The 27,736-nt window shown below is 35.6% G+C and overlaps 1 protein-coding gene across 1 annotated transcript in view; it reads right to left on the reverse strand.

The window, feature by feature from the left end:
- Positions 1 to 27,736, reverse strand: part of RNF180 (ring finger protein 180) — a 193,914-nt gene that overhangs the window by 45,698 nt on the left and 120,480 nt on the right. The window contains exon 6 of the mRNA XM_045795016.2: positions 7,893 to 8,115. Within this exon, the coding sequence (XP_045650972.2) occupies positions 7,893 to 8,115 (223 nt within the window). The remainder of the gene's footprint in view (positions 1 to 7,892; positions 8,116 to 27,736) is intronic.

A 27,736-nucleotide genomic window follows, 5' to 3' on the forward strand; every position in this document is an offset into this window, starting at 1 on the left:
ATTTTATTAGCTAGGTAAGCCACAGTTAAAGATTTATCAGCTTTAATCTGCTAATTCCATTTATTATTTGCTACTACAATAATTAATACTTGTAATATAATTTTTGTACCAGAATAGTAAATGAGTTGTTATTTTTTAACCCTTCAATCCCAGAAGAAATCTGCTAGTATTATAAGACCTCTTCAGGTTAGAACATTTAGCCAAGCTTTCACCACGAGCAGTGTGTTCACTTCATACTTCCTGAGGTTCTTTTATGACTTTGGAGCATTCAAGAATCATTTTAGTAACTGTTTCATCACCTAAGAATAAAAAGTTTACTCTCTGCTAGAGGAATAATAAGGCGAAGAGGAGCTCTAGTAAATTAAGCCCAGTTTAACCATCACATTTACTGAGCTCTTACTATGATAAAGACAAAATGCTAAGTACTTCATACTGTGATGATGCATCCGGTTATTATTTTGTATGTAAAGTTACATTTCGAGATTTAGAAAAAGGCTTCTGAAATCCCATGGACGTGGATATATTACTGGATCCTCAAAAGGTTATCACAGCATCCATCCCTGGCTTCAAAGAATCCCTAATTCTGTCTTCTGTGTGAAAACAAAATGGGTTCTATCTTCCCTGCCCACTGCATCACATTCAGTGCTGCAGTCTGGTTCATCACTTTAAAAAACCATCAAAGTCACACACACACACCAATGGTTTAAAAAATCCAATGGCAAAAACGGGCAAAAACAAAACAAAAAATGGAACAACAATGATCTGTTCCATTCCTTATTTCCACCTCAACTTCCAATCTCCAGGGACTGTTAAGTGTTCCTGTTGTCAGTTTTTTTTCTGGAGATTAACCTCAGTCATTTTTAAGACCACTAGCATTATGTGAAATGATTTTGGTGATATTGAATGAAAATGTTTAAAAATGTCAAAGTTACCTATTTAATGTGTAGTAGAAGAAATGTATAAACTAGATCAAACATAAATACACAAATATATTGCCAAGGATGAGGCTAACGTTGGTATCTAAGGAAAAAAAGTGTTGATACGAAGAAAATGCTTTAGAAGAAAATAATTCAGGCGGTACAGGGATACATTAAAAATTGTAAAGCTGGTACCACATGGGTGCTGCACATGGGTACAAAATAAGATCCCTTGCAAATAGCACTTTCTTGCCTTTCTTACACGGGTGCAAAAAGTAAACATTGCCCTTGAAGCCCTGAAGATTTTAAGACAGTTTTTGCGTTTTCACTGAGTTTCAACAACGCTGCTCTAAATATGCTTACTTTGACATTTCTTTTTTATAATAAAGAATGTTTATTTCCACATATTAAAGCTTGAGAATGACTGTACATCATGACATAGTCAGATACTCTTACTGATAAAAAGAATGAGTTTGGATTTCAGGCTCAGTGACTATTCTTTACAAGACAAACAAAGAAATAAAGGAGTGGAGGCATGGATGGAGACAAGAACAAAACCACTATTAGCTGAGAATCAGAAGACCAGACTTACTGGTAGAGAGTAAGAGGAAGTGTGAAATGCTCTTAATGGGAATAGGGATAACAGACTGAGACCAATTACAGACTGTCACAGGAGATAAAAAGAGAAGTGTGATATTGTTTTGGATGAGCTGTATGTCCTGGATAAAGCCCGGCAGGACATGAGATTGTCAGACAGAACACAGAAAAATTCTTCACTGTGTAGGACTGGCCCAGACACTCTAGGATATCTATCATCACTGCCCCCCCTGAGGAGATGCCAGTATCATCCCCCAATTATTTAGACAGCCAAAATATTCCTGGTGAAAAATGATAGGCTTCTCCATGCTTAAAGTCCTAGATTAGCTTAAAGGCCATTTCCTTATTTAGTTAGAGACTTCTATACACAAGGTAAAATTTCCTTTCCTTTTTTCCAATAGAGTTCACCAGTGTATCTGCTCATCACGTGTTCTACTAAGTAAGGGCACAAGAATAGTGGGTACAAAAGGCAGATGGAGCTTGAGTGGATGCAAATAGTGGAACGAGAGTGGGAATCATTCTTGCTGAGTTTTGGTGCATCTGAATGGGAAGGAGGGATGGCATTGAGTGATTCTGCAGTTGGGGAGTAGGTTTTACTCACCCTGTGGGTCCCTTTGCAGTACCTGAGACACTCCCATTTACTATATAACCATGGTATAGCATCCCTGAACAACAGATACTGCCTACAGAAGGATCCTTCACTGTCCACAATAGGGGAAGTGACACAGTTGGTTTGAAGGCTTCAGTCAGAAAGTCAAGAAAATATGATATGTTCCCTCACAACAAAACAATGACGTTCTTGTCTGAGGTATTCCTCCTCTGTCACTTTGATGACCCCCACTCCACATAATGCTTATAAACCATGGCCTTTTCCTTTCCTCGGTATGCTGATTTTAGGTGGCCTGCAGATCCTGTTATGAGGCATATAGCACCTCCCTAAATAGACTTAGTGTTGGGGTACTGATGTGGGGACTCTGGGTCTGAAAGAATGTGGTGAAGTTGTCAAAGAGTGGGAAGGGTCTCACCTATCCAGAGGTCTTCCTCCTCACACCTGTCTACATAGGTGTCCTTCTCATCTTCAAAGAAAAAAGCACTCTAATTAATTTGGGACACCAGAACCTTCCCCAACCTCACAAGCAAGTTTAGAATCTGCCTTGTCCAAACTTACCCTCCTTTTTCCCAAAGTGACTTCAACATTTTATATTTTAACAAAAAATATACCCGAGTCCTAATTTCTCCATATCCTTGTCAACACTTGTTATTATCTTTATCTTTGTGATTGTAGCCATATTAGTGAGCATGAAGTGATATTAGAGTTTTGATTTGCAACTAATAACTAATGATGTTGAGCATTTTTTTAATGTGCATATTGGCCATTTTTTGTTAATCTTCCCTGGAGAAGTGTCTATTAAAATTCTTTGCCCATTTTGAAATTGGGTTGTCTTTTTATTGTTCCGTTGTAAGAATTCTTCCTATATTTTGGATACTTGGTCTTGTCACACATATATCTTATAATAAATATTTTCTTTCACTCTGTGGTTATCTTTTCACTTTGTTGATAATATCCTTTGAAGCACATAAGTTTTCAACTCTGATAAAGTCTAATTTATCTGTTTTTTTCCCTTGGTTGTTTGTGCTTTAGTTGTCACATTTAAGAAATCATTGCCCAATCCAATTTCAAAAGATTTTACACCTATGTTTTCATCTAAGAGTTTTATAATTTTAGCTCTTACATTTAGGTCTTTGTTCCATTTTAATTAGTGTGTGTGCGTGCGTGCATGTGTGTAAACAGTGTAAGGTAGGGCTCCAAAGTCACCTTTCTTTTGTGTGTGGATATCCAAATGCTACAGGGTCTTTATGTTCTTACCGAGAATAGTGGTATATATTAGATTAAAAAAATAAGTGCTTCTCTATTTTCTGTGTCCTTAGAAAAATTTCCAGAGGCTTTAATTTAAAAAAATCATTTTCCTCAATTAAATGGTTGTCTTGCTGGGATGAGGACTGAGCCTCTGATCCACCAATCCAGAAAATTCTTTACTATTTATTATCTTTAAATATTATCGACTTCTTCTAAGAGGATTCAGGACTTTTTATACTATCTTCTTTCACAACCTCTCAAGATTTTGTACCATATCATCATTTTTAGTTTCTTTGTTCACTATCTTTATTAGTATGTTTTTATTGGTTAGGATGCTCTTGGTTGAAATTAAAAGAAAATTTCCTCAAACTATATTAGTTAATTAGTAAAATTAATATTTAATGGAACAGGAAATCTAAAGGTAGATTGGGCTTCAAAGCTGGCTAACTGAGTGGTTAAACAATGTTATCAAGACCCCATGTTCTTTTCTTTCCTCAGTTCTGCCATCCAAAATAAAGGCTTCATACCAAGCTGGTTCCCCGCTTACTCATAAGATGGTTGCCAATAACTATTCCTGTTATACACGTTCTTGTTTACGTCCAATGGAAGAGAAAATGGCTTTTCTGTCTCATCTCGTAAGAGTAAAGACAAACTTTCTTCTCATCTCATTGGACCACATGCTGATTTGTGAACCAATCACTGGCAGAGGGGACAGATTACCAAGGAGCCAAGGATGGGGTCTGCTACCCAGAAGCCACATGGTCATGGGGTAGTCAAATAGTTGAATAAAACTCAGAGTCATATTCGAAAAGAAGAAGGATGTAATGGATACTAATTAGCAACCAATAGTGTCTACTGTAACTTTCTTCTATCAACTTTCAACAGGATATCTTGACTTGCATTAAAAAAAAAAAAAAAGATACCAATTCCTTCTACATATCCTTCCCACTTCCTCTTCCCAACTTCTAACATGTAAGTATTTTTTCAGGATCACATCTAATAGTAAGTAACTTAAGCAAATATTGCCTATCTAGTGAATGTTATAATTCAAGTTTAAAATCATTTTGATCAAGTACAGTCTCTGGAATAAATCTGGGGGGACTCTCATTATTATCTCTATCCAGTGAGCTACTATAACAGAATTATGTTACAACTAACCCCTTATTCATCGGCCAAAGATCTTGAGTTCCTTTAGGAAATGATAGCTTTCCCACTCTGACCTTTGACAGTAACTATCCCCTGGTTTGTCCACAATCTGAATGGTGACATTAAGTAACTGAGATGATTCATTCACTTAATAAACAACTGTCAGGGTTCAGTAACATTAACAGAATACTCTAAGATTGTAAACTAACTTCTCCAAACTATCACCAAAAGCATTTGAAACCAGAAAAGGAAAAAAAAATATCTCATTTACAATAGCAACAACAAAAATACCAGGCAGAAAGCTAGTAAGAATTGTGCAGAGACTTTAGGAAGGAAATTGTAGAAATGTATTGAGAGTGATATGCTATAATAACAATCACTCAACATTGTATCAATGTCAATTAAAAATATGAATTATCCCCACATAACTTACAATTTTAATTTACTTTTGAATTATTAAAATATACAAGATATAACAGTTTTAAGAGTAAAGTAATAGGGGTGGTAACTTGGGTGGCCCAGTTGGTTAAATATCCAGCTCTTGGTTTTGGCTCAGATCATGATCTCAGAGTCATGAGACGGAGCCTCCCAGCCTAAGGGCTCCATGCTCAGTGTGAAGTTTGCTTGCGATTCTCTCTCTTCCTCTGCCCCTTTCCCCACTCACAGGCACACACTCTCTCCTCTCTCTAAAATAAGTAACATCTTAAAAAAAAAGAGTAATGGTATATGATAAGATAGAAATATGAATGGAAAAGAACAGCTGCCAAGAAATACACTTATATTTTAGTAATTGTTATTATTATTTTTTAAAGAATGGCAATTCAATTAGAATAGGAAAAATGGATTGTTCAACAAATGTTACCAAGCTGAATGTCTAAGGACATGGGAAAAAAGCACTCCATTCTTTTTTTTTTTTTTATATGAAACTTCAGTTTATTTTAAAAGCACTTCATTCTTAACCAAACCAGGCACCAGAGAAGATGTTAAGTGGAGTTAAATGCAGGGATATGAGGACAAAATGGAAACCTAAAATAAATGTAGGTAAAGAGAATGTTTATATAATTCTTTAGTAGGTAAAGTCTTTTAATACCTACTTTGAAATCAGAAATAATAAACACCAAATCAGAAATAATAAACACCAAGGTTGCTATATGAGACTACATAAAAATATAAAAGTTCTGCCCATTCATAAAACACAATAAACATAACTAAAGTACAAATGACAAACAGGGAAATGATTTACCACATATGACAAAAGCTGACACTAATTTTTTAAAAAATCTTTTTTTTAAAGGTTTTTACTTATTTATTTGAGAGAGAGTGAGAGGGAGAAGCAGACCCCCAACCCCCTGCCCCCCAGCAGAGAGCCCAATGCAAGGCTCGATCCCACGACCCTGAGATCATGACCCGAGCTGAGGGCAGACGCTTAATCGACTGAGCCACCCAGGCGCCCCTAAAAAATCCTGTTAATAAACAAGAAAAAGATGAACAAACTCTAAGGAAAACCAGCAAAGGTCAAGGCCAAGGATTTAAAAAGAAACAAAACAAAAAAGTGTAAAGAAAATAAGCCCTTGTATAATTCTGCTTACAATAATTTTGGAGCATAATTTTGCAACATATACATAGCTTTAAAACACACATGGCTTTAACTACCAGTTCTCCTTCTGGAAATCCCTTGCAAAAAAATACTCAGGGATGTGTGCAAATATTTATCCCCATATATCAGCAAATAATAATAAATAAATAACTAAACTAAATGTCCCATACAGTAGATAGCTTAAGTAGATTATGATATAATGACAAATGTTTTTAAGTAAAGCCAAGCAGGTTAAAAGCCTTATGTACAATATAATCACATTTTTTTCTGTAAGAAAAATAATTAAGTACACATATATAAAATATTCTGGAAGGATACTCACTCAAGGTGGTCTTTAAATGTTAGGACTATAGAGGATTTTGAGTTTGTAATTTTATCTGGATGTTCTGATTTTTCTCTAAACTGTACTACTGTACTATTTAAATAATTTAAAAAGTTACTTTTATAATTTAAAAGTAACTGTACTACTTATATAATTTAAAAAGTTACTTCTATAACCATAATGTTTTGGCTACTAGCAATGTCCCTTTCCCTAATTTATACTCTGTTATTTCCTCAGCTTTTATCAGAGTATACCAAAGGACACAGTGTCAGGAAACCTGATACTGCATTTGCTCTGACGATGTTTCTGAGGACACTGCCTACTCTGCTTGTCAATATGCCCCAGAAGGGAAATCACATAAAAAAATCCCTTTAAGTGTTCGCTTATTCTTAGGAAGTGGGATGTTTCTTTTAATGAATCATGAGAATCATTTAATTGTGTACTTACTTTTATCTTTCCTTAGGCGGCAGAATATTTAAAACCAAATACTTCATCTAATTATATACTACGTATAGTCATACGGCTTATGTACCGGCCCATCCGTACTCACCTGCAGAATGTGGAGACAGCGTTTTCCTCCCTAACATCTGGCACACGGTAGTGCGCTCCACAACTATTAGCTCTGCTTACTTCTATTATTCTTCCCTTTTCCTTAGCAATGCTCTATGTTCCACATTCATTAGTGTTTCCTCTCGCCATTGGTGTGTTTTAAATACTATGTTAATTGGGTGATGGACATTAAGGAGGGCATGTGATGTGATGAGCCCTGGGTGTTATATGAAACTGATAAATTATTGAACACTACATCTGAAAATAGTGATACACTCTAAGTTGGCTAATTGAATTTAAATAAAAAAAAAGAAAAGAATAAATACTACGTTATATTCCATCTTTACTGATACTTAGGTAAACAGATCCTTGCCCCAATTTTATTTTTCATTCAAGAAGAGAGAGCTTAAGAACCATAAGGATGTTGAGAAGATGTGGACTGGGGAGGAAAGGCATCCAAGTTTTTGTCAGATATTTACAGATTTATTCCCTAAGACTCCAGAGGAGATAACAAGGGCCAAGGAATGAGTAGCAGTAAAAGGCAGATATGAGGAATAAATAATCAACAGGGCTGCTTCAAATTTTAATGGCATGTCTTTGACACTGGAGATGTCCAAGTCAAGAGTGCTTAGAATGTCTTAGAAGAGATCTCAGCATAAAGTAGGGTTTAGACATGAGAACTCTCTTCATCTAGGATTCTATGATTTTCAACACAGTTCTATGAATTGGGGAAGGACAATTTTATAAAGTGGAGAGTAATAAATTATCCTGTATATGATTTGCAATAATGTTCTCATTATAATTTATAATTTCTCATAATAATTTATAAAGTACCTTTAGAACTGGAACAAAGCAGTAGTCAGAATAATCAGCCAATTATGTTAATGAAAGAAAAGAGTTAGTTACCTGTCTGGAAAAAGACTCTGGAAATAATTGTCCGACACAATGGGCAGGGAGTGCTTGCAGGATTGTCTTTGGCAAGAGTCCGTAAGCAGGGCTCACAGAAGATGTGGTGGCAAGGGTAACACATGTATGGGTTGAAATAAACATCCAGACACACTGCACAGATGTAACTTTCCTTTTCTTCTGCATATTCATTGTCATCATCTGTACTCATCTCATTCAAAGTCTGCAAAACATAATCAAAAATAATTTTTCCTAGTTCAGTATGCGATTGGTCTCCTTGAGAAAGAGAGAGTGCCTTTATATTTTGTTAAAATGAATAAAAATATTTGTGAGAAGCACATGATATCTGTTTCTGTGACATATTCAAAGTGACAGAAAGGATACCTTGTAACATGAGAAGAAACTCAAAACATACACGAAAAATCCAGAAGTCTTATTCTTTTTAGTATTTTTATATAACGCTAAATGCTAAAACATACCCAAACATAGTGAAGCATACCTGTATCTCTATTTAACCAGTACTAGTTAAGTAAGTATCAGATATGCTAGTCCCAGGATTATAGATTCCCCATCTATCCCACTCCCACCACAGCAAATAAAGTGATTGTCATGAGGTTAGGGAGCCTTATGTGGGCATGCACAGATGATGAAAAGTGAGGGCAACAGGATATCAGACTACATCCTCATACCGTGCATGCCTTCTCTATACTTTGTCCCTTTGTGGACCTCAAGGCCAAGAAACGGCCAAAGCCGAACATATGTCAGGAAGTAGACAACAAGGCAAAAAGACTCGCGGTAATTCTGGGATCAGCCTTGTAGCCGGGAAATAGGATGAGTCCCTTCCCCCCTCCCAAAAAGAATAGTTAAGAAAGAGGTACTTAGGAAAGAGGCAGCTTAGACGTAGTAGCATGAGGTGTGATAACAGAATTCCTGTGACTTCGCCTCACAATTTCCCCATCTGTGAGGATGATGTGAGGATGACACGAGGTAATCCACTAGATAACATTCTGTGAAATCCCATATAACATAAACAAAGTTTAATAGAGAGGATATGAAGTAAATGTCTCTCACTAACAGAAAGCTTGTGGCTACGATCTGAACAATAATAAAGAAAAATCTGCAGGAAAGGCAACGAAATCCATAATTTTCACTCATTATTGATATATGAATAATCTCTCCTAAACTTCTAAGATATTTGCAAAGCAAAAGGCATAAATAAATACTTAGTACTGAATGGGGCATCCCAGATAAAAAACCTTAGGTAAGATGCTGACTTAACTAAATTTTATTTCATAGTGCTAGCTTATTCTGCTTGCATTAGACTCTCAGGACTGTGCCTTGAGATTTGAACTAATTAACCTTGAAGAAACCCATGGCATAAAAAAACCATAAATTGTAGAAACTCTTAAGCATTTCAAATTGTGACCCAAATATTTGTGCAGAATTCTATTTCTTTGCCTCTACATATACAACAAAAGTAACTAGACTTCAGTAAAATACACAAAGAAATAAAATCTTTGTTATTTAAAAATGCATCAATATTTTGAAAATAATATAAATTTGAAATTAGAAAACGAGGTTTCAACTATTCATCTATTCTTTAAGCTAAGTGAAGCAACAATTACCACAGAAATAACATACGTAAAGACCTGTGGAATTCACTATGTTTTAAGGAGTTAAAAAGGTTTAAGAGTTTTTATTAATTCAGAAAACTTCTATTAATTCACAAAAATTTACATCTGCTAATAAATATGGTTATAAAGAAGACAACAAATTACTTCAAGGATAGACTTCTACTGGGTTTTTCTCCAAATTGCACAGATGTAGGGTTGTGTAACAGAAAATTTGCTGTTGGATGGATAGGTACATTTTTAAAAGTTTTTATTTAAATTCCCATTAGTTGGACAACTATATTTAAAAAATTAATTACTCATTAATGGATCACTGCCAACCTAGAAAGAGGTTTTTAATAGGCGTGTCTGTGAACTCATTCTTCTCCTCACTATTTCAACTATCCCAGATGAAGACCCCAGAAATGCTTATCAGAAATGTGTGAAAGGGGACAGAAATAGAGAGCTGGCTAGTTAAGAATCAAAATTCTTTCTGGAACAAGGTATGCCATTAGCAAGTAATATAAAAATGTAAACTACACTAAACCAGTTGGCAGAGTCAAGTTTAAAAAAAAAATTTCAACAGGTGGCTGGGCTGAAATCAAGATTGAATTTAACAGGGATACATATAAATTCCTAATTGGAGATTCCAAAATGGACTGCACACATAGAAGATGAAAAAAACTTAGCTAAACGCAATTTATGTAAAGAAGAGCTAGGGATTTTAACGGACTTAACCAAGCTCAGTCTACGATGGGTTACTTAAAAAGCAAATCTAAACTAGAAGCGCAGGATAGGGTAGGTTTACGTGCCTCTCCTTGTATAAAAATCACAACATATTTGTAGTTACTTTGAGGAACACAGACAAACTAGAGTTATCCATAGCAACACTGAGGGCCACGGCAGCAGGACTGCTGAAACCACCTCCTTGGAAGTGCTATTAAAAGATGGAGGATATTCAGGCGCCTGGGTGGTTCAGTTGGTTAAGCATCTGCCTTCGGCTCAGGTCATGATCCCAGGGTCCTGGGATCGAGTCCCGCATCAGGCTCTGTGCTCAGAGGGGAGCCTGCATCTCCCTCTACCCACTCCCCTTTGCTGGTGATCTCTCTCTCAAGCTCTCTCTCTCTCAAATAAATAAATAAAATCTTTAAAAAAAAGATGTAGGATATTCATTCAGAAAAATATTAAGAGGAGATAAGTGTCTGCATGAAACTGATTCTAATTTTCCTCTGCGTAGTTTTTGTGATTAGATCTAAACACAGAATGGACGTTAAGAGAAAACAGATGATCTAATACCTATTTACAAACCAAAATGACATGAACACAGCATAACATTTTTCCTCTTACACAGTACATCTGTCACAGAGCTAAATGTTTATCTTGCGTTCCCCTTGAAATACTTTGGGACTTAGAAATAAGACAAAAGTTGTACATATTAACTAATTTCCTCAACACAAAACGCCTATGAAGTAGGTACTATTACTATCATCATTTTTTAGAATAAAGAAAACTGAGAAGCAGGGAGCTCGCTAACTCCAACCGCTACTGGTGAAGCAGGGATTTCAATCCAGCCCGTACGCGTCTGGAGCAGCATTCTTCTTCACTACCACATCCTTAAGTGAGTTAATGGTCTACAAAATGTCCTAGCAAATAATAAATGTTAGCTGCTGCTGATTATGATGTAAGTTAAAAGAAAAAGACAAATTTAGATAGGATCTACAGGGAAGTAAATTTTAAGGCATTGTTACTAAAATTAGTAACTAAGTATAATAGATACCCAATGTACAACTACTTTTGGCTCTGGGGGGAATTATTCTACAAAGAACCATACACATGCAGTCTCTCAAACTCCTTTCTAGGGGCTTCCAGTCTCAGAAGAGGAAAAAGTTATCTGATAAGTAATATGCTTAAAGCAATGTTTCAAAAAAAAAAAAAAAGAGTAAAAAGTAGCACAAAAATTAACAGCCCAGGAGTTGTTATTAGTAATAATGACAAAACAACAGTACCTCTAGCTCATTTACAATACTGTGATTACTGCTGTATTTGGCCTTATTCCTCTTACTTAGTAAGTGAGAGTAGGGCAGTGAATAAGAGCAAGACTCCAGAGCCTGTTTGGGTTTTACCACCACTGCCTGCGTGACCTTATGCAAATTACTAAACTCCCTGGGGTCTCACTTTCCTCATTTGTAAGGCAGGGATACTGAGAGTATATAACTCATAGTTGTCGAAAGGATTAAAAGAGTTTATATATATAAAGCATTCAGAACAGCACCTGGTATGTGTTTGCTGTTGTCATTATATTTAACATTGTATTTGAGACTTTTTAAAATGAGTTTTGTGTTTACGGAAAAATTGTACAGAAAATACAAAGAATTCCCACATACCTCCACCACACACACACATAAGCGAGCACACAGAGTTTCACCTTCTGGTGCCATTACAGTACATTTTTAGAGTTGATAACAAATACTGGCACATTACTATTAACTGAGGTCCTTAGTTTATTATTTTAGCATATGTGCTGCCAAAGTGAGCCCAAGTCCACAGTTTACATTAGGGTTCAGTCTTGGTTTTGAACATTCTACGAGTTTTAACAAATAACTGTCATCTACCGACAATTACAATATCACATAAAATAGTTTCACTGCCCTAAAACTCCTGTGCTCCCCCTATTCATCCCTTTTACCTTTTCTCCAACCCCTGCAACTACTGATCTCTGTAAGTGTTCCTTTCCCAGAATGTCCCATAATAGGAATTACACAGGATGTAGTCTTTTCAGAGTGGCATCTTTCACTTAGCAATATGCGTTCACGGTTCTTCCTAATGAATCTTGAAGTTACTCCAGGTCTCCAATGAGAACTGCTCTTAATTCTACATCAGTTTATATCTTGGCCTTTAAGAAAACAATAAATTCGCTTCATTTTCTAAATAAATGCAAGCTGCCCCCCACCCTCTAGATATTCCTGAAAAGACTGTGGCCCACGGATGGTATGCTGTCTTATTTTCTAGCAGTGTTATATACTTACTCTTTTCAAAAACATATTTTTTATAATTCTATTTTCTTTAAAAGTATGAGTTGAAATCGATATCATAATTGGATTTCGCTTCAAATTGTCTCCAAAGGGAGTAATGAATATAATTAAAGTAAGTTAAAATTTGCACCTAATTACTTTATTCTGTGTGTGTGTGTGTGTGTGTGTGTGTGTGTGTGTGTGTTCTACCACATACAGGGGAGAAAAAAGCCAAAAGCCAGTTTTTGCTAAGAATGCCCTTGATGAAGCAGGAAAAAGATTAATTTTCATTAATTTTAATACTCCATGTGAGAGAAACAGGAAGTACAGAGAAAGCATTTCTGCTGCATACCGAAGCATATGGTTATTTTAAGAAAAAGCACCTTTGTTATTGTTTTAGTTGTGAGCTGAACTAGCTGTTTCTCCCACTGAATACCACTGTTATGTAGTAAACAATGGCCAAGCAAACTCATTATTCAGATCCAGTTATTTGACAGGCATTTTCACAGAAACGAACAAAGCAAATCTGTCACTTCAAGGGAAAAAACTGATAGTATGTGTTGCCAAATAAAATGATAAAGTTTGGGCTTTCAAGCAAAAATCAAAATTTTGGAAAAGTTCTATATGCTTTTAGCTTCCCAATACTTACAGGCTTTTCTGAAGAGATGATATTAACAATTTTTTGATATTGCTTAATGAAATATGACAATACTTAGAAGAGCTGTATAATTCAGTAAACCAATAGTTTCCAAATGTCTAATGCATGGTATTACAAAACTATGCATAAGAAAATGAAGCACTCAAAGTGTAAAGACAGACCAATGGATTTTAATGTAACAGAGTATTCAAAGTTCACATCAGGTGTCAGATTCCATATTGCAACTAGCCTTTAATAATCTAGCGCTTGTCAAGTTTTGGTTTAATATCAAAGACATCTATCCAAAATCATCTTGAAAAGCTATTAGAATACAATTCCCTTTTCTGACTATGTGTCTGGCTGGATTTTCTTCATATGCTTCAATCAAAACAACATATGGCAACAGACTGTATGCAGAAGCAGATGTGAGAATACATATGTTGTTTATTAGGCCAAATATTAAAGAGATTTGCAAAAATTAAAACAAATGCCATTCTTCTCAATTTGTTTGAATAAATTATTTTTCATAATATATGTTATGATTCCATGTAATGGTTTATTATTATCTGTGCATGAATTAATAAATCTTTAAAAAATTTTCTCAGTTTTAATTTATAATATGATAAATATTTAAAATCCATATACACAAAAGTTCTTTGGGGTTCTCAATAACTTTAAGATTTTAAAGGGATCTTGAGACCAAAAAGTATGAGAACAAATACACTAGGAGGTAGAAAGCAAAGGCGATTTGGGCCATAAGCCTGTATTAGATACTGTATTGAAGCATGTAAGCTTTTAGTGAATTGGCAATATTGACAATTTCATCTTACTAAGCAAGATAATTTAGGGAAAAAATATAATGTGGGGTCTAAATGATGGCCAGTTCTCTTCTATCTGGGATCTACAGAAATAAAAGCTCTAAGAAGCACAAGAAGAATGGTAGCAATGGACAAGGCAAGAAACAACAAATGTTGGAGAGGATGTGGAGAAAGGGGATCCCTCTTACACTGTTGGTGGGAATGCAAGTTGGTACAGCCACTTTGGAAAACAGTGTGGAGGTCCCTCAAAAAGTTAACAATTGAGCTACCCTATGATCCAGCAATTGCACTACTAGGTATTTACCCCAAAGATACAGATATAGTGAAGAGAAGGGCCATATGCACCCCAATGTTCATAGCAGCATTGTCCACAATAGCTAAATCTTGGAAGGAGCCGAGATGCCCTTCAACAGATGACTGGATTAAGAAGATGTGCTCCATATATACAATGGAATATTAGCCATCAGAAAGAACGATTACCCAACATTTGCAGCAACATGGACGGGACTGGAGGAGATTATGCTAAGTGAAATAAGTCAAGCAGAGAAAGACAATTACCATATGGTTTCACTCATTTATGGAACATAAGAAATAGCAGGGAGATCGGTAGGAGAAGGAAGGGAAGAATGAAGGGGGGTAAACAGAAGGGGGAATGAACCATGAGAGACTGTGGACTCTGGGAAACAAACTGAGGGCTTCAGAGGGGAGGGGGGTGGAGGACTGGGATAGTCCAGTGATGGGTATTAAGGAGGGCACATATTGCATGGTGCACTGGGTGTTATACGCAAATAATGACTCATGGAACATTACATCAAAAACTAAGGATATACTGTATGGTGACTAACATAACATAATAAAAATTATTATAAAAAAAAGAAGTGGAACATATATATACAATGAAATATTACTCAGCCATAAAAAAGAATGAAATCTTGTTATTTGCAATGACATGGATGGAGTTAGAGTGTATTATGCCAAGTGAAATAAGTCAGTCAGCAAAAGATAAATACCATATGATCTCAGCCATATATGGAATTTAAGAAAAAAAACAGATGAACACATGGGAAGGGGGAAAAGAAAGAGAGAGAAACAAGCCATAAGAGACTCTTAACTATAGAGAACAAACCGAACGTTGATGGGGGAGGGGGATCGGCTAGATGGGTGATGGGTATTAAGGAAGGCACTTGTGATGAACACTGGATGTTGTATATAAGTGAGGAATCACTGAATTCTATTCCAGAAACTGATATTGTACAGTATGTTAACGACCTAAAATGTAAATTTAAAAAATTAACAATGAAATAAAATAATAAAAGTGAAAAAAAAAAAAAGAATGGTAGCATACTGCAGGGAAGGCGAGAGGAAGAAAGTATGGAGCATTTACTTCAGAAAGCCACATCTAGATATACCACAATATCAAGAGAAAAATCAATGAGCTTAATATTTACAGTTCTATTAAATGGCAAATAACTTCATTTATTTTTTAATTTTTTATCTTTTTAAAGATTTTATTTATTGAGAGAGTGAGCGAGCACGCACACGATGGGAGGAGCAAAGGGAGAGGGACAAGGAGACTCCATGCTGACTGCGGGGCTTGTCTCAGGACCCTGAAATCATGACCTGAGCTGAAATCAAGAGTCAGACACTCAACTAACAACCACCCTGGTGCCTTGATAAATAACATCATTTAAAATGAAAAGCAAGAGCTACTATAATACTCTGAGATGGCCTCTAAAGCATTAAGGAAAGATGAAATTATCTTTGATAGAGTTTTAGTTATACTTTCTACATTATAATTATTTGATAATTGGCAATTCATATGGGGTTGCTTAATAAAAATATTCACCTAATCAGAACACCTCATTAATAAGCTATTCTAGATAGACTGAAACTTACTTTATCTGGATTGTTTTTTATAGCACTTTGCTAAACAGAAACATATCTTTAGATGAGAGTTAATTCTAGGAATCTATGTCAAAATGATCTAGATATCCCGGCTATCGTTTTACTTAAAAAAAAAAAAAAAATCCAGAATAACATCCCAAGGTCTAGAGTGAATGTTAGTAGTTAGCAGGTGCAAAGACGAAACATACCAAATCCCTACAACCTGTGGTAAAGGAAAAACAGAATTTGTGGGGTCTCAAATGAATATGGGGTCTGTTGTAATCCAAAATTTTGAGTGGAAATTTCCCAATACTTATTCCTGTGATCTACCAGCATACTCGCAGAAAGGAAGAGACTAAATGAAGACTCCACATACCTCTAACAGATGACCAATGATGGCTTAGAATATTTTTTTCCCACACATCATCATACCTCTCTGTATGTTTGCAGGTTAATAATACAATACTGAGTACTACCCAGGCCATCAGATATAGAGTTATTCAGAAACCATGTATTCACTATGTTGCTTCATAAATAAAATCCCTTCTGGGCTCCACCCTATATACTGAAGAAACTAGATATATGTATAAAAGAGAAAATTCCAAAGAAGTACACACGGTCATTTTTCCTATATTGTCCATTGGGAGAGTTATATTTATCCCATTAAAAGCTCGGGGGAATGCAATTTTGTGCAGCTTATTTGCGCTCTTAATAAATATGAATATTAAACCAAAATGATAATCAATTTAAATCAAGTTAAATGAAGTAAAAAAACTAAGGAAACAGTCTTTGCCTTGAAAGAACTGAAAATGTGCCACATTCACAGTAAACAATTGCAAATGCTCAGGCTAGAATTTATAAATTTCCCCAGATTACTTGGGTTTAGGGACTAAAAGCAATTAATTAGAATGGAAACCCTTCTTCAGCAAAATTGAAAGAATATATTTCTGCCATTTCTGGCTCTTTCTAGAGTTACATATGAGCTCTAAAATTTACTGTTTTTTTACAGAAAACCTTAGGACTTTTGCTTTATATAAGTTGTATTGCTTACCACCCCCATTTCTGGCATTTGAAACAAAATGTTTGCAATATTCTGTAGTGCTGGTCACTTTTTGAGAATATCTTCTCTTTTTAGTCTGAAAACCAAGGATGTGCCAGAGTTATTTTAAAAACACTACATGTTCTGCACAAGTTATTAGATCTCTACAAAATGATAAATGATGCAGTATATATTCTATGCATATTTTTGTGGAAGCATTTAAATTTAATAATCACATACACTAAAAAAATTACTATCCTGTCGGAAATTAAAGGAAGGGTGTTTTGCTATATAACATTTCTAACACATTGGTAATTCTGGAAAGTTTTCACCTCATTTACAGTCTTCTGCCATGTCTACTTAAGGGAAGAAAAATACAAATTCCAGGTCACTGGTTAGCTCCAAAAGGAAAATATCAAGATATTATAGCTTTATTTACACTTACAGTTGGTAATACACAACCACATAGTGAAAAGACACTAGTTACCATGTTCTTAAAGACTACAAAATGCAATCATTATTCTCTGGAACACATTTTACTTTGTCTTAATGTTGGAGAGAGAAGGAGATGGAGAGAGAATGAACTTTCCTTTGTCTTTTCTGGCGTCACCATAACTGTCCATCTGCTTTATTTACCTTTTCCTTTAAATGTGTCTTGTGTACAATTTCTACCTATTACTGCCTTTTTTTTTTTTTTTGCCATATAAGTCATGTACCGTAAAATTCAACATTTTAAAGTGTACAATTCAGGGGCTTTGGTATATTCATAAGGTTGTGCAGCCATTACCACCATCGAATATCAGAAAATTTTCCTCACTCCAAAAAGAAACTGCATACCCATTATCAGTAACTTCCCACTTCCCTCTCCCCTCCGCCTGGCACCGACCCTTGGCAACCACAAATCTACTTTCTGAAGCTATAGATTTGCCTGTTCTGAACACTTCATATAAACAGAATCATACAAAGCACGTCCTGTTGTATCTGGCTTCTTTCACTTAATGTTTTCAAAGTGTTGTAGTATGTACCAGTATTTCATTCCTTTTATGATCAAGTAATATTTCATCGTATGGCTGCTATCCCTCATTTTGTCTATTGTTACTGACTTTTTATATATGTATTCTCTGCCAATGTCCTTTTAGTAATGGTCTTTATGAAGACTGTTTTCTGCACTTTCTATTTCCCTAGGTGAACTTACCCTTTCTTACCATCCTCCAAATCTATTTCCTTAATACTGATACCAGCAAAATCTTTGTTTAATCTTGTCCCTCTTCTAATCTCCAAATACAAATTTATCACTGCCTTTTGTAAATAACCATCCTAGGACTCCAATCTTAATATATTCTAACTCGAATTCACTTCTCCCCCAGATTTGACTCTTGCGCCTCATGTCCTACATCTAATCCTTGCCAAGTTTAGTTCAACAGTTCCAATGTTCCCCCGTACTCCCTTAACCATGATTCCCTTTATTTTCATTGCCATTTCCTAATTCAGCTTTTTGTTTCTATATTCTCTCAACAAATATTTATTGAGTCCCCACTGTGTACCAGCCACTTCCTAGGCTCTGAGGATACACTATGGAGCTTTTGGTCTTGTGGCACAGGATAAAAGCATGCTAAGAAAGCATAAAACAGAGGAACTCAAATTAGTTTGGGGTCCAGAAAGGCTTCCTTGAGGTAGTGGCATTTAAGTCAAGATCTTGTTAGAACTCTTTTTGTTACAAATGACAGAAAACCCAACTCAAAGTGGCTCAAAAGTTAAAATGGAATCTGCTGGTGCCAGTAATTGAAAAATCTAGAAGTGCATCTAGCTTTAGGCAAGAATTGACTCAGAACCCTAAATGACATCTCTAAAAACTATCCTTTTCTTTCTCAATTAGACCAAATTCCTCCCTAATTTGGAACTTTTGCATAAGCTGTTCCTTCTGCCTACTATTTCACCTCTATTCTTCCCTAATTCCTACAAACCATTCAGATCTGATATGGTTTGGGTTAGTGGACACTTTTGGGGAAGTCTCTCCAGCATTCATTCATTCCACCCATCTTCTGCCAACAATTTATTGATTTTTTTTTAATTGGGAAATTCACCCTTCCCCATTTATAGCCATAACTATGTGTTTCAATTGGCCTTAAGTGATTCAGGGGAAATAATATGGGATGAATACCAGAAGGCTAATCCTGATTTATCAGTAGTCCTACTTGAGAGACTGTACTTTCTGTGAACCAAAGTGTCCTCCAGATTCTCTCTACAGGACATCTACTATCCATTTGCAAGTCCCTGTCACAGGAATCTAAAATAGCCTGTGGCTACATTAGATATAAAGGTCTTTGAATCTAAAATTAAAAATATACCAATAGTCATGTTTTTAAAAATACTATTATTTCTGCTACTGTCAGAGCAAAGCAATGGAGGCAAGGTAACAGAAGTGACTAGAAATGGCTGATCAATAGCCTTCAAACCATTTCTATATAACTTCTGGCCATCAAAAGGGAATCATGAATATTATGTTTAATAAATTTAATCACTGTATTCCTGTTACTTAGAAGAATGCTTGGCATATAGAAGATGCTCAGTAAATATGACTTAAGTTAGACAATAGGAAGATTGGTAATAGAGAAAAATGTACTTGACGTACTGGAAAGACCCCAGAGAAACCCTTCAGGTGAATACAAGGAAAAAAATTTAAAATAAAATCAATTTCTACAGATAGGATGCATTAGCTGGGGTTCTCCAGAGTCCAAAGTATGGCAGAAGTTTACATGCTATTACTTTATTAGGGAGTGTAGGCATGAGAGAAAAAGAGAGTGAGTGAGGTAAAAAGGAAGAGAAAATATGAGAGGATAGATTTCTGAGTAGGCCTTTAATAGGTATCGAGTACAATCTTAGGAGAGGGTTATGAACTGTGTCCCAACTACACGTAGTGTGATCTATAGTCTGCTGAGGGATGACGGGAGAAAAATGTATCTGCTGGTGCCCATCTGCTACTGATCCAAAATGTGCCCCATGGGCATTAACACCCTCTCACCTCCAGGTCATACACACGTGAGAACTGAATGCGCCTCACTGCATCTAATGCTTCAGTGACAACAGAGAAGCCCCACGAGGCAAATGCTGTTGATCTGCTTGCTGGAGTAGCTGCTGGACTGAGCCAAGGTTGAGTTGTTCTCCAAGGCGGTAGCTAGGCCAGAAAAAGTATTGCCAAGGGGATTTGTGGAGGCACAGATAAATATACTTTAGTATATTCATAGAGTGGAATACTATTCAGCAGTAAAAAGAAATAAATTACTTATATACAAAACATCATGAGTGCATCACAAAAAGCACTGTTTAACGAAAGAAGCCTTACACCAAAGAGTACATAGCACCTAATTCTATTTTTGTAAAATTCTACAGTAAGTGAGGTTACACTCTGGCTGAAAAAGATCAGAATAGTAGTTGGCTCCAAGGTATAAAACAGAAATTGGCTGGGAAGGGGAACAGGAGACTTTTTGGAATGATGTAAGGTTTTATATCTTAGTGGAGACTATATACATGGGTGTGTGCATTTGTTAAAATAGCAAATGAACATCTAAGATTTCTATATTTCACTGTACAGAAAATTCATATCAAAAGAAAAACTACAAACAAAAATGCAGCATATTCATGCAACGGGATACGATTCAACAGGAACAAACTACTGTGGCACAATTTAATACAGTATAATACCACTTTTAACAGAAATACCATAGGCAGAACGATGCCATATACTATATGGATATATATATTCCTAGATATGTATCTTTCTGTCTATATATATTTCCAGACATACATCTTTCTAGATATATATATTTATATTTCTGTATATATATTTCTTTCACTCTTTCTCTCTTTATGTGTGTATGTATGTGTGTGTGTGTGTTTGTATATCTTTTTTTTTCCTTTTCTTTAAAAGGCCAGACGTTTATAAAATAAACTCCTAAGGTTGATCCTTCCTGCGGACAATGGAAAATGATCGAGACCGGAAGTATTGGCTAAAAGGTCTTCAGACTGTTATGGTTTTTTTAAAATAGTGTTTTAATTTTTTTTAGTTAAAAATAAGCCGAGTCAGTATTTACACTATTCAAAAACAAAAAAATAGAAGTAATACATACTTGTTATAGAAAATATAAAAAATTACATTAAAGAATAAATAGATTCAAATGCAATGTGGCAATTTGTATCCCAAACTATTTTTACTTCTTTCTCTGAAATACAGAATTAAAAAGTCACTGGTTAAGAACAAACAAACAAAGGAACTCTGAAACTGCTGGCAGGTGGTTAAGAGAGGTCTACAAATTTTGGAACTCCTTCCATTTAATACCTCCAGGTGGTGTGAAGTACGTAGGTGTGGACATGATGCATACATAGTTACAATCTTATTTTCTTAAATGTATTTATAAAATGGGTATGATTATGTGTAATATTGGAAGTTTTCATAAAATGATGCACTGGATGATTCTTTGGTAGCAATATTATACTTTAACTTTCTAATATATTCACTTTTCAGAAAAATATATTCAAGACACACCAATATTTAAATGAATTTCAGTATTCAGGATAATGCTGTTTCTTTTTAAAAGTTTTATTTATTTATTTTAGAGAGAGAGAGAGCATGAGTGGGAGAGGGAGAGGGAGAGAGAATCATAAACAGACTCTGTGCTGAGCATGGAGCCCAACATGGGGCTCAATCTCAGGACCCTGAAATCATGACCTGAGCCAAAACCAAGAGTAGCACTCAACTGACTGTGTCACCCAGGCGCCCCAGGATAATGCTGTTTGATGAAAGATGTTTGAGAACTTTCTTTGAAACAAAGTTGAGAAATAAAATGCAGAAAATGTAGAAAATAATGTAGATCACCAATAAATCACCTATGACCCCACTTCTCAATAAAACACTGCTAATATTTCATATACTTTCTTCTATATTTCTTTTAATTTTAAATAGTATTTCTAACTACATAGTATTTAAAATTATGACTTTACATTCTCATTTACTATGGTAGATTAACAATTTCCCACAATACTAAATCTCACAATAAACAATACATTTAAAGGCTGTATAATAACTATATGGTTTGCTTAAATAAGCTCCAAGTATTAGCTATTTAGAGTACTTGCTTTTTTTTTACTGTTTCATATAACTTTGTCCTTGCTATTTGCTCTGCCTCAAATATTCCCTTTTATCTCTGTGAATGGCTGGTTCTTATTTCTTTAGGTCTCAGCTCAAATATTATTTCAAAGAGTCCTACCCACAAGATGTTATCTAAATGAAAGCAGCACCACCATTTCCCAATGCACACACCAAAAACAATACTTTATCACTGAGTTTAGAAAATAATGGGCAAGGGTGTCCGGGTGGCTCGCTGGTTAAGTAGCTGACTCTGGCTTAGGTCATGATCTCAGGGTCCTGGGACTGAGCCCCTCATTGGGTTTCCTGCTCCCCCCTTCCTTTGTCCCTCTCCCTGCTGGTGCGTGCTCTCTCTCTCAAATAAATACAATCTTAAAAAAAATTTAAGGAAAAAAATAATGGTCAAACCACTTAAGTTTCATCTTCTCTGTATATAAGTAAGTAATAGTTTTTGCCTAATCTACTTCTTATTATACTCATGCTGTTATAATATTACACATGATATGTGAAAAGGTTAGGTGATCTAAAATTGTCTGTCAGTATAGCATGTTATTATGGTCTTTTTAGGGAAGGCAACACACATACATACACACACACACACACACACACACACACACACACACCCCATTTCTGTCCAGCAGAACTGAGGACAAAAACATTTCTAACCCAGGTTTCCTTGTTTATTTACTTTAGTTTCTGAGTAAATTCCTGCTCCTGGCAATCAGAACAGCCTGAGAGGGTGCCTGGGTGGCTCAGTCAGTTAAGTGTCTGCCTTCGGCTCAGGTCATGATCCTAGGGTCCTGGGGTAGATAGAGCCCTCCATTGAGCTCCAAGGAGCCTGCTTCTTCCTCTCCCTCTGCCTGCTGCTCTGCGTGCTTGTGCTCTTTGTGTGTCAAATAAATAAATAAAATCTTAAAAAAAAAAAAACAAAAAAAAACCAGGGGCGCCTGGGTGGCACAGCGGTTAAGCGTCTGCCTTCAGCTCAGGGCGTGATCTCAGCATTGTGGGATCGAGCCCCACATCAGGCTCCTTCGCTATGAGCCTGCTTCTTCCTCTCCCACTCCCCCTGCTTGTGTTCTCTCTCTCGCTGGCTGTCTCTATCTCTGTCGAATAAATAAATAAAATCTTTAAATAAAAAAAAAAAAAACAGCCTGAGATTCCACTGTTAAAAATATGAGAGTAACAGCTTGGTACAGCCTCTATCTCCATGGAAAGTCTGTACCAATAATTGGAATAGATTAAAAAACAAACAAACACAAGACTCATCTATATGCTGCCTATAAGAAACTCACTTCAGACCTAAAGACACATACAGATTGAAAGGGGTGGGATGCAAAAACATGTTCACCATGGAAATGAAAGTAAAAGTAAAACAAAAACAAAAGCAAAAAACCCAACCAAACAAACAAAAAAAACAAAACCAAAAAACACCCCAAAAATTAAAAACAAAAACCAAAAGTTGGAATAGTATGTCTATCAGACAAAATAGATTTTATTTTATTTTTTTTTAAAGATTTTATTTATTTATTCGATAGAGATAGAGACAGTTAGCGAGAGAGGGAACACAAGCAGGGGGAGTGGGAGAGGAAGAAGCAGGCTCCCAGCAGAGGAGCCTGATGTGGGGCTCGATCCCACAAAGCCGGGATCACGCCCTGAGCCGAAGGCAGACGCTTAACCGCTGTGCCACCCAGGCGCCCCAGACAAAATAGATTTTAAAACAAAGACTGTAACAAGGGGGGGGAAAGGGCTTTATGTAATGATAGAGCAATCCAACAAGAGGATATAACAATCGTACATATCTATGTACCCAAGAGAGGTACACCTAAATACATAAGGTAAATATTAACAAAGGGAGAAAGTGATAGTAATATAACAATAGTAGTAAATTTAACACCACACTTACATCAATGGATAGATCATTCACACAGAAAATCAACAAGGAAACAGTGGCTTTGAAGGACACATTTGAAGGACACAGATATATTTAGAAATTCCATCCCCAAACACTGGAATATACATTCTTTTCAAGTGCACATGGAACATTTTCCAGAAGAGATCACATGTTAGATCACAAAACAAGTATCAATAAATTAAAAAAGACTGAAATAATATCATTCATCTTTTTTGACCAAAATGGAATAAAACTAGAAATCAATCATAAGAAAAAATCTGGAAAGAACACAAATACATGGAGGCCAAATAACATGCTACTAAGTAACAAATGGGTCAGCCCAGAAATCAAAAAGGAAATAAAAAATACATGGAGACAAATGAAAATGAAAACACAACAGTCCAAAATCTTTGGGATGCAGCCAAAGCTGTATTAAGAAGGAAGATTATAGCAATACAGGCTTATCTCAAGAAACAAGAAAAATTTCAAATAAACAAACAATGTTACACCTAAAGCAGCTAGAGAAAGAACAGAGCCCAAAGCCCTAGAAGGAAAAAAATAATATAGATTAGAGCAGAAATAAACAAATCAAATAGAGACAAAAACCAATAGAACAGATCAAGAAAACCAGGAGCTGATTCTTTGGAAAGATGAACAAAATTGATAAACCTTGAGCCTGAGTCATCAGGAAAAAGAGAGGACCCAAATAAAATCAGAAGTGAAACAAAGTAACAACTAACACTATAGAAATACAAAGGATTTTAAGACTAGTATGGAAGATTATATGCCAACAAATTAGACAACCTACAAAAAATGCATAAATTCCTAGAAACATATAACCTTTTGAAATTAAATTAAGAAAACAAAGAAAATCTGAACATTAAACTGATTACTAGTAACAATACTGAATCAGTAATCAGAACACTCCCAACAAACCAAAGTCCAGACCCAGATGGATTCACAGGTCAATTCTGCCAAATATTTAAGGAAGAATTAATAACTATTCTTCTCAAACTATTCCAAAAATAGAAGAAGAAGGGAAGCTTCCAAATGCATTCTACAAGGCTAGCATTACTTTTATGCAAAAACCAGATGAACACGCTACAAAAAAAGAAAACTATAGGCCAATATCCCTAATGAGTACAGATGCACAAATCCTCAAAAAATATAAGCAAACCACATTCAACAATACATGAAAAGAATCCTTCACCACAATCAAGTGGGATTTATTTCAGGGAAATAAGGATGGCTCAATATTTGCAAATTAATCAGCATTATACGCCACATCAAAAAACCAAAAAACAGGAATCATATGATCATTTCAATAGATGCAGAAAAAGCATTTGACAAAATTCAAAATCTATTCATGATAAAAACTATCAACAAAGTGAGTTTAGAGGGAACATACTTCAACATACCAAAGCCCACAGATGACAAACCCAGAGCTATTACCATCACACTCAGTGATGAAAAATTAAGAACTTTTCCTCTGAGATCAGGAACAAGACAGAAGTGTCTAATCTCACCACTTTTATTCAATTTGGTACTGGAAGTCTTAGCCATAACAACCAACAAGAAAATAAATTCAAGGACTCTAAATTGGTAATAAAGAAGTAACACTTTCACTATTTGCAGAGGACATGAGACTATATATAAAAACCCTGAAGACCGCCAAAATGCTTTTAGAAGTAATAATGAATTCAAAAAAGTTGCAGGATACAAAATTAATACACAGAAATTGGTTTCAATTTTATTTTTTTATTTTTATTTTTTTTTTTAAGATTCTATTTATTTATTCGACAGAGATAGAGACAGCCAGCGAGAGAGGCAACACAAGCAGGGGGAGTGGGAGAGGAAGAAGCAGGCTCATAGCGGAGGAGCCTGATGTGGGGCTTGATCCCATAACGCCGGGATCACGCCCTGAGCCGAAGGCAGACGCCCAACCGCTGTGCCACCCAGGCGCCCCTGGTTTCAATTTTAAAAGTAACAACAAAGTAGCAAAAAGAAAAGCTAAAAAAGCAATTTCTCTTACAATTGTGCCAAAAAGAAGAAAACACTCAGGAATAAACTTAACAATGGAGGTGAAAGACTCTCATACTCTGAGAACTGTAAAACAGTGGAAAAAAAAAAAAGCTGGGAACAATGGAAAGACATACTATACTCATGGATTAGAAGAATATCAACAGCATTTTTCACAGAACTAGAATAATCCTAATGTTACAATGGAACCACAAAAGACCCAAAATAGCTAAAGCTATCTTGAGAAAGAACAAAGCTTGAAATCCCAGATTTCAAGATATACTACAAAGCTATAACAATCAAAGCAATACAGTACTGGCACAAAAACAGACATGTAGATCAATGGAACAAAACAGAAAGCCCAGAAATAATCTCCTGTTTATATAGTCAATTTATGACAAAGGAGGGAAGAATGTACAGTGGGGAAAAGAGAATTTCTTCCATAAGTGGTGCTGAGAAAACTGAACAGGTACATGCAAAATAATGAAACCGGGCCACTTTCTTACACCATACACAAAAATAAACTCAAAATGCATTAAAGACCTACATGAGAGACAGAAAACCATAAAACCCCAAGAAGAAAACATACATAGTAATCTCTTAGACAATGATCTTGTCAACATTTTTCTAGATATGTCTCCTGAGGCAAGGGAAAGAAAAGCAAAAATAAACTACTGGGACTATACCAAAAAAAAAAAAAAAAACAACACAAAAACATTTGCACAGTGAAGGAAACCATCCACATGATGAAAAGGCAACCTACTAAATGGGAAAGATATTAATAAATGATATGTCTGATAGGAGGTTAGTATCTAAAATATATAAAGAACTTATACAATTCAACAACAACAAAAAACTCCCACAATAATCTGATTAAAATGGGCAAAGGATCTGAATAGACATTCTTCCAAAGAAGATATATAGATGGTCAACAGACACATGCACAGATGCTCAACATCAGTAATCATCAAGGAAGTGCAAATCAAAACCATGACGATATATCATGTCACACTAGTCAGAATGACTACAATGAAAAACAAGTGGTGGCAAGGATGTGGAGAAAAAGCAACTCTCATGCACTGTTGGCAGGAATGTAAACTGATACAGCCTTTGTGGAAAAGAGACGGATGTTCCTTAAAAAGTTAAAAATAGAAATACTGTATGATCCAGTAATTCCACTACTAGGTATTTACCCAAGAAAGTGAAAAGATATATGCAACCCTATGTTTACTGCTGCATTATTTACAAGAGCCAAGATATGGAAGCAATGTAAATGTCCATCGATACAGAAATGGAAAAAGAAGATGTGGTACATAACAGATGCCTTGTATACAATACAATGCAGCAAGAAAAAAAGAAAGTGATCTTGCCATTTGGGACGACATGGATGGACCTAGAGGATATTATGCTAAGTGAAATAAGTCAGACAGGGAAAAACAAAATCCATCTAATTTCACTTACATGTGGAATCTAAAAAACAAATGAGCATACAAACAAAAAAGGCAGAAAAAGATCCATAAATACAGAATACAAAATGATGGTTGCCAGAAAGGAGGGAGACTGGCGGATGGTAAAATGTGCGAAGGGGAGTGGGAGGTGCAAGCTTACAGTTATGGAATGAGTAAGTCATGGGGATGAAAGGTCCTGTATTGAAACTGAAAATACAATTTCAAATGGTACTGTAATAGTGTTGCATGGTGACAGATGGTAGCTACATCTGTGGTAAGCAGCATAAGGTACAGAGTTGTGGAATCACTATGTTGTACACCTGAAATGAATGTAACACTGTGTC

This window comes from Ursus americanus, chromosome 5 (assembly GCF_024610735.1).
Source record: "Ursus americanus isolate L20-20 chromosome 5, mUrsAme1.1.p, whole genome shotgun sequence".
NCBI classification, from domain to species: Eukaryota; Metazoa; Chordata; class Mammalia; order Carnivora; family Ursidae; genus Ursus; species Ursus americanus.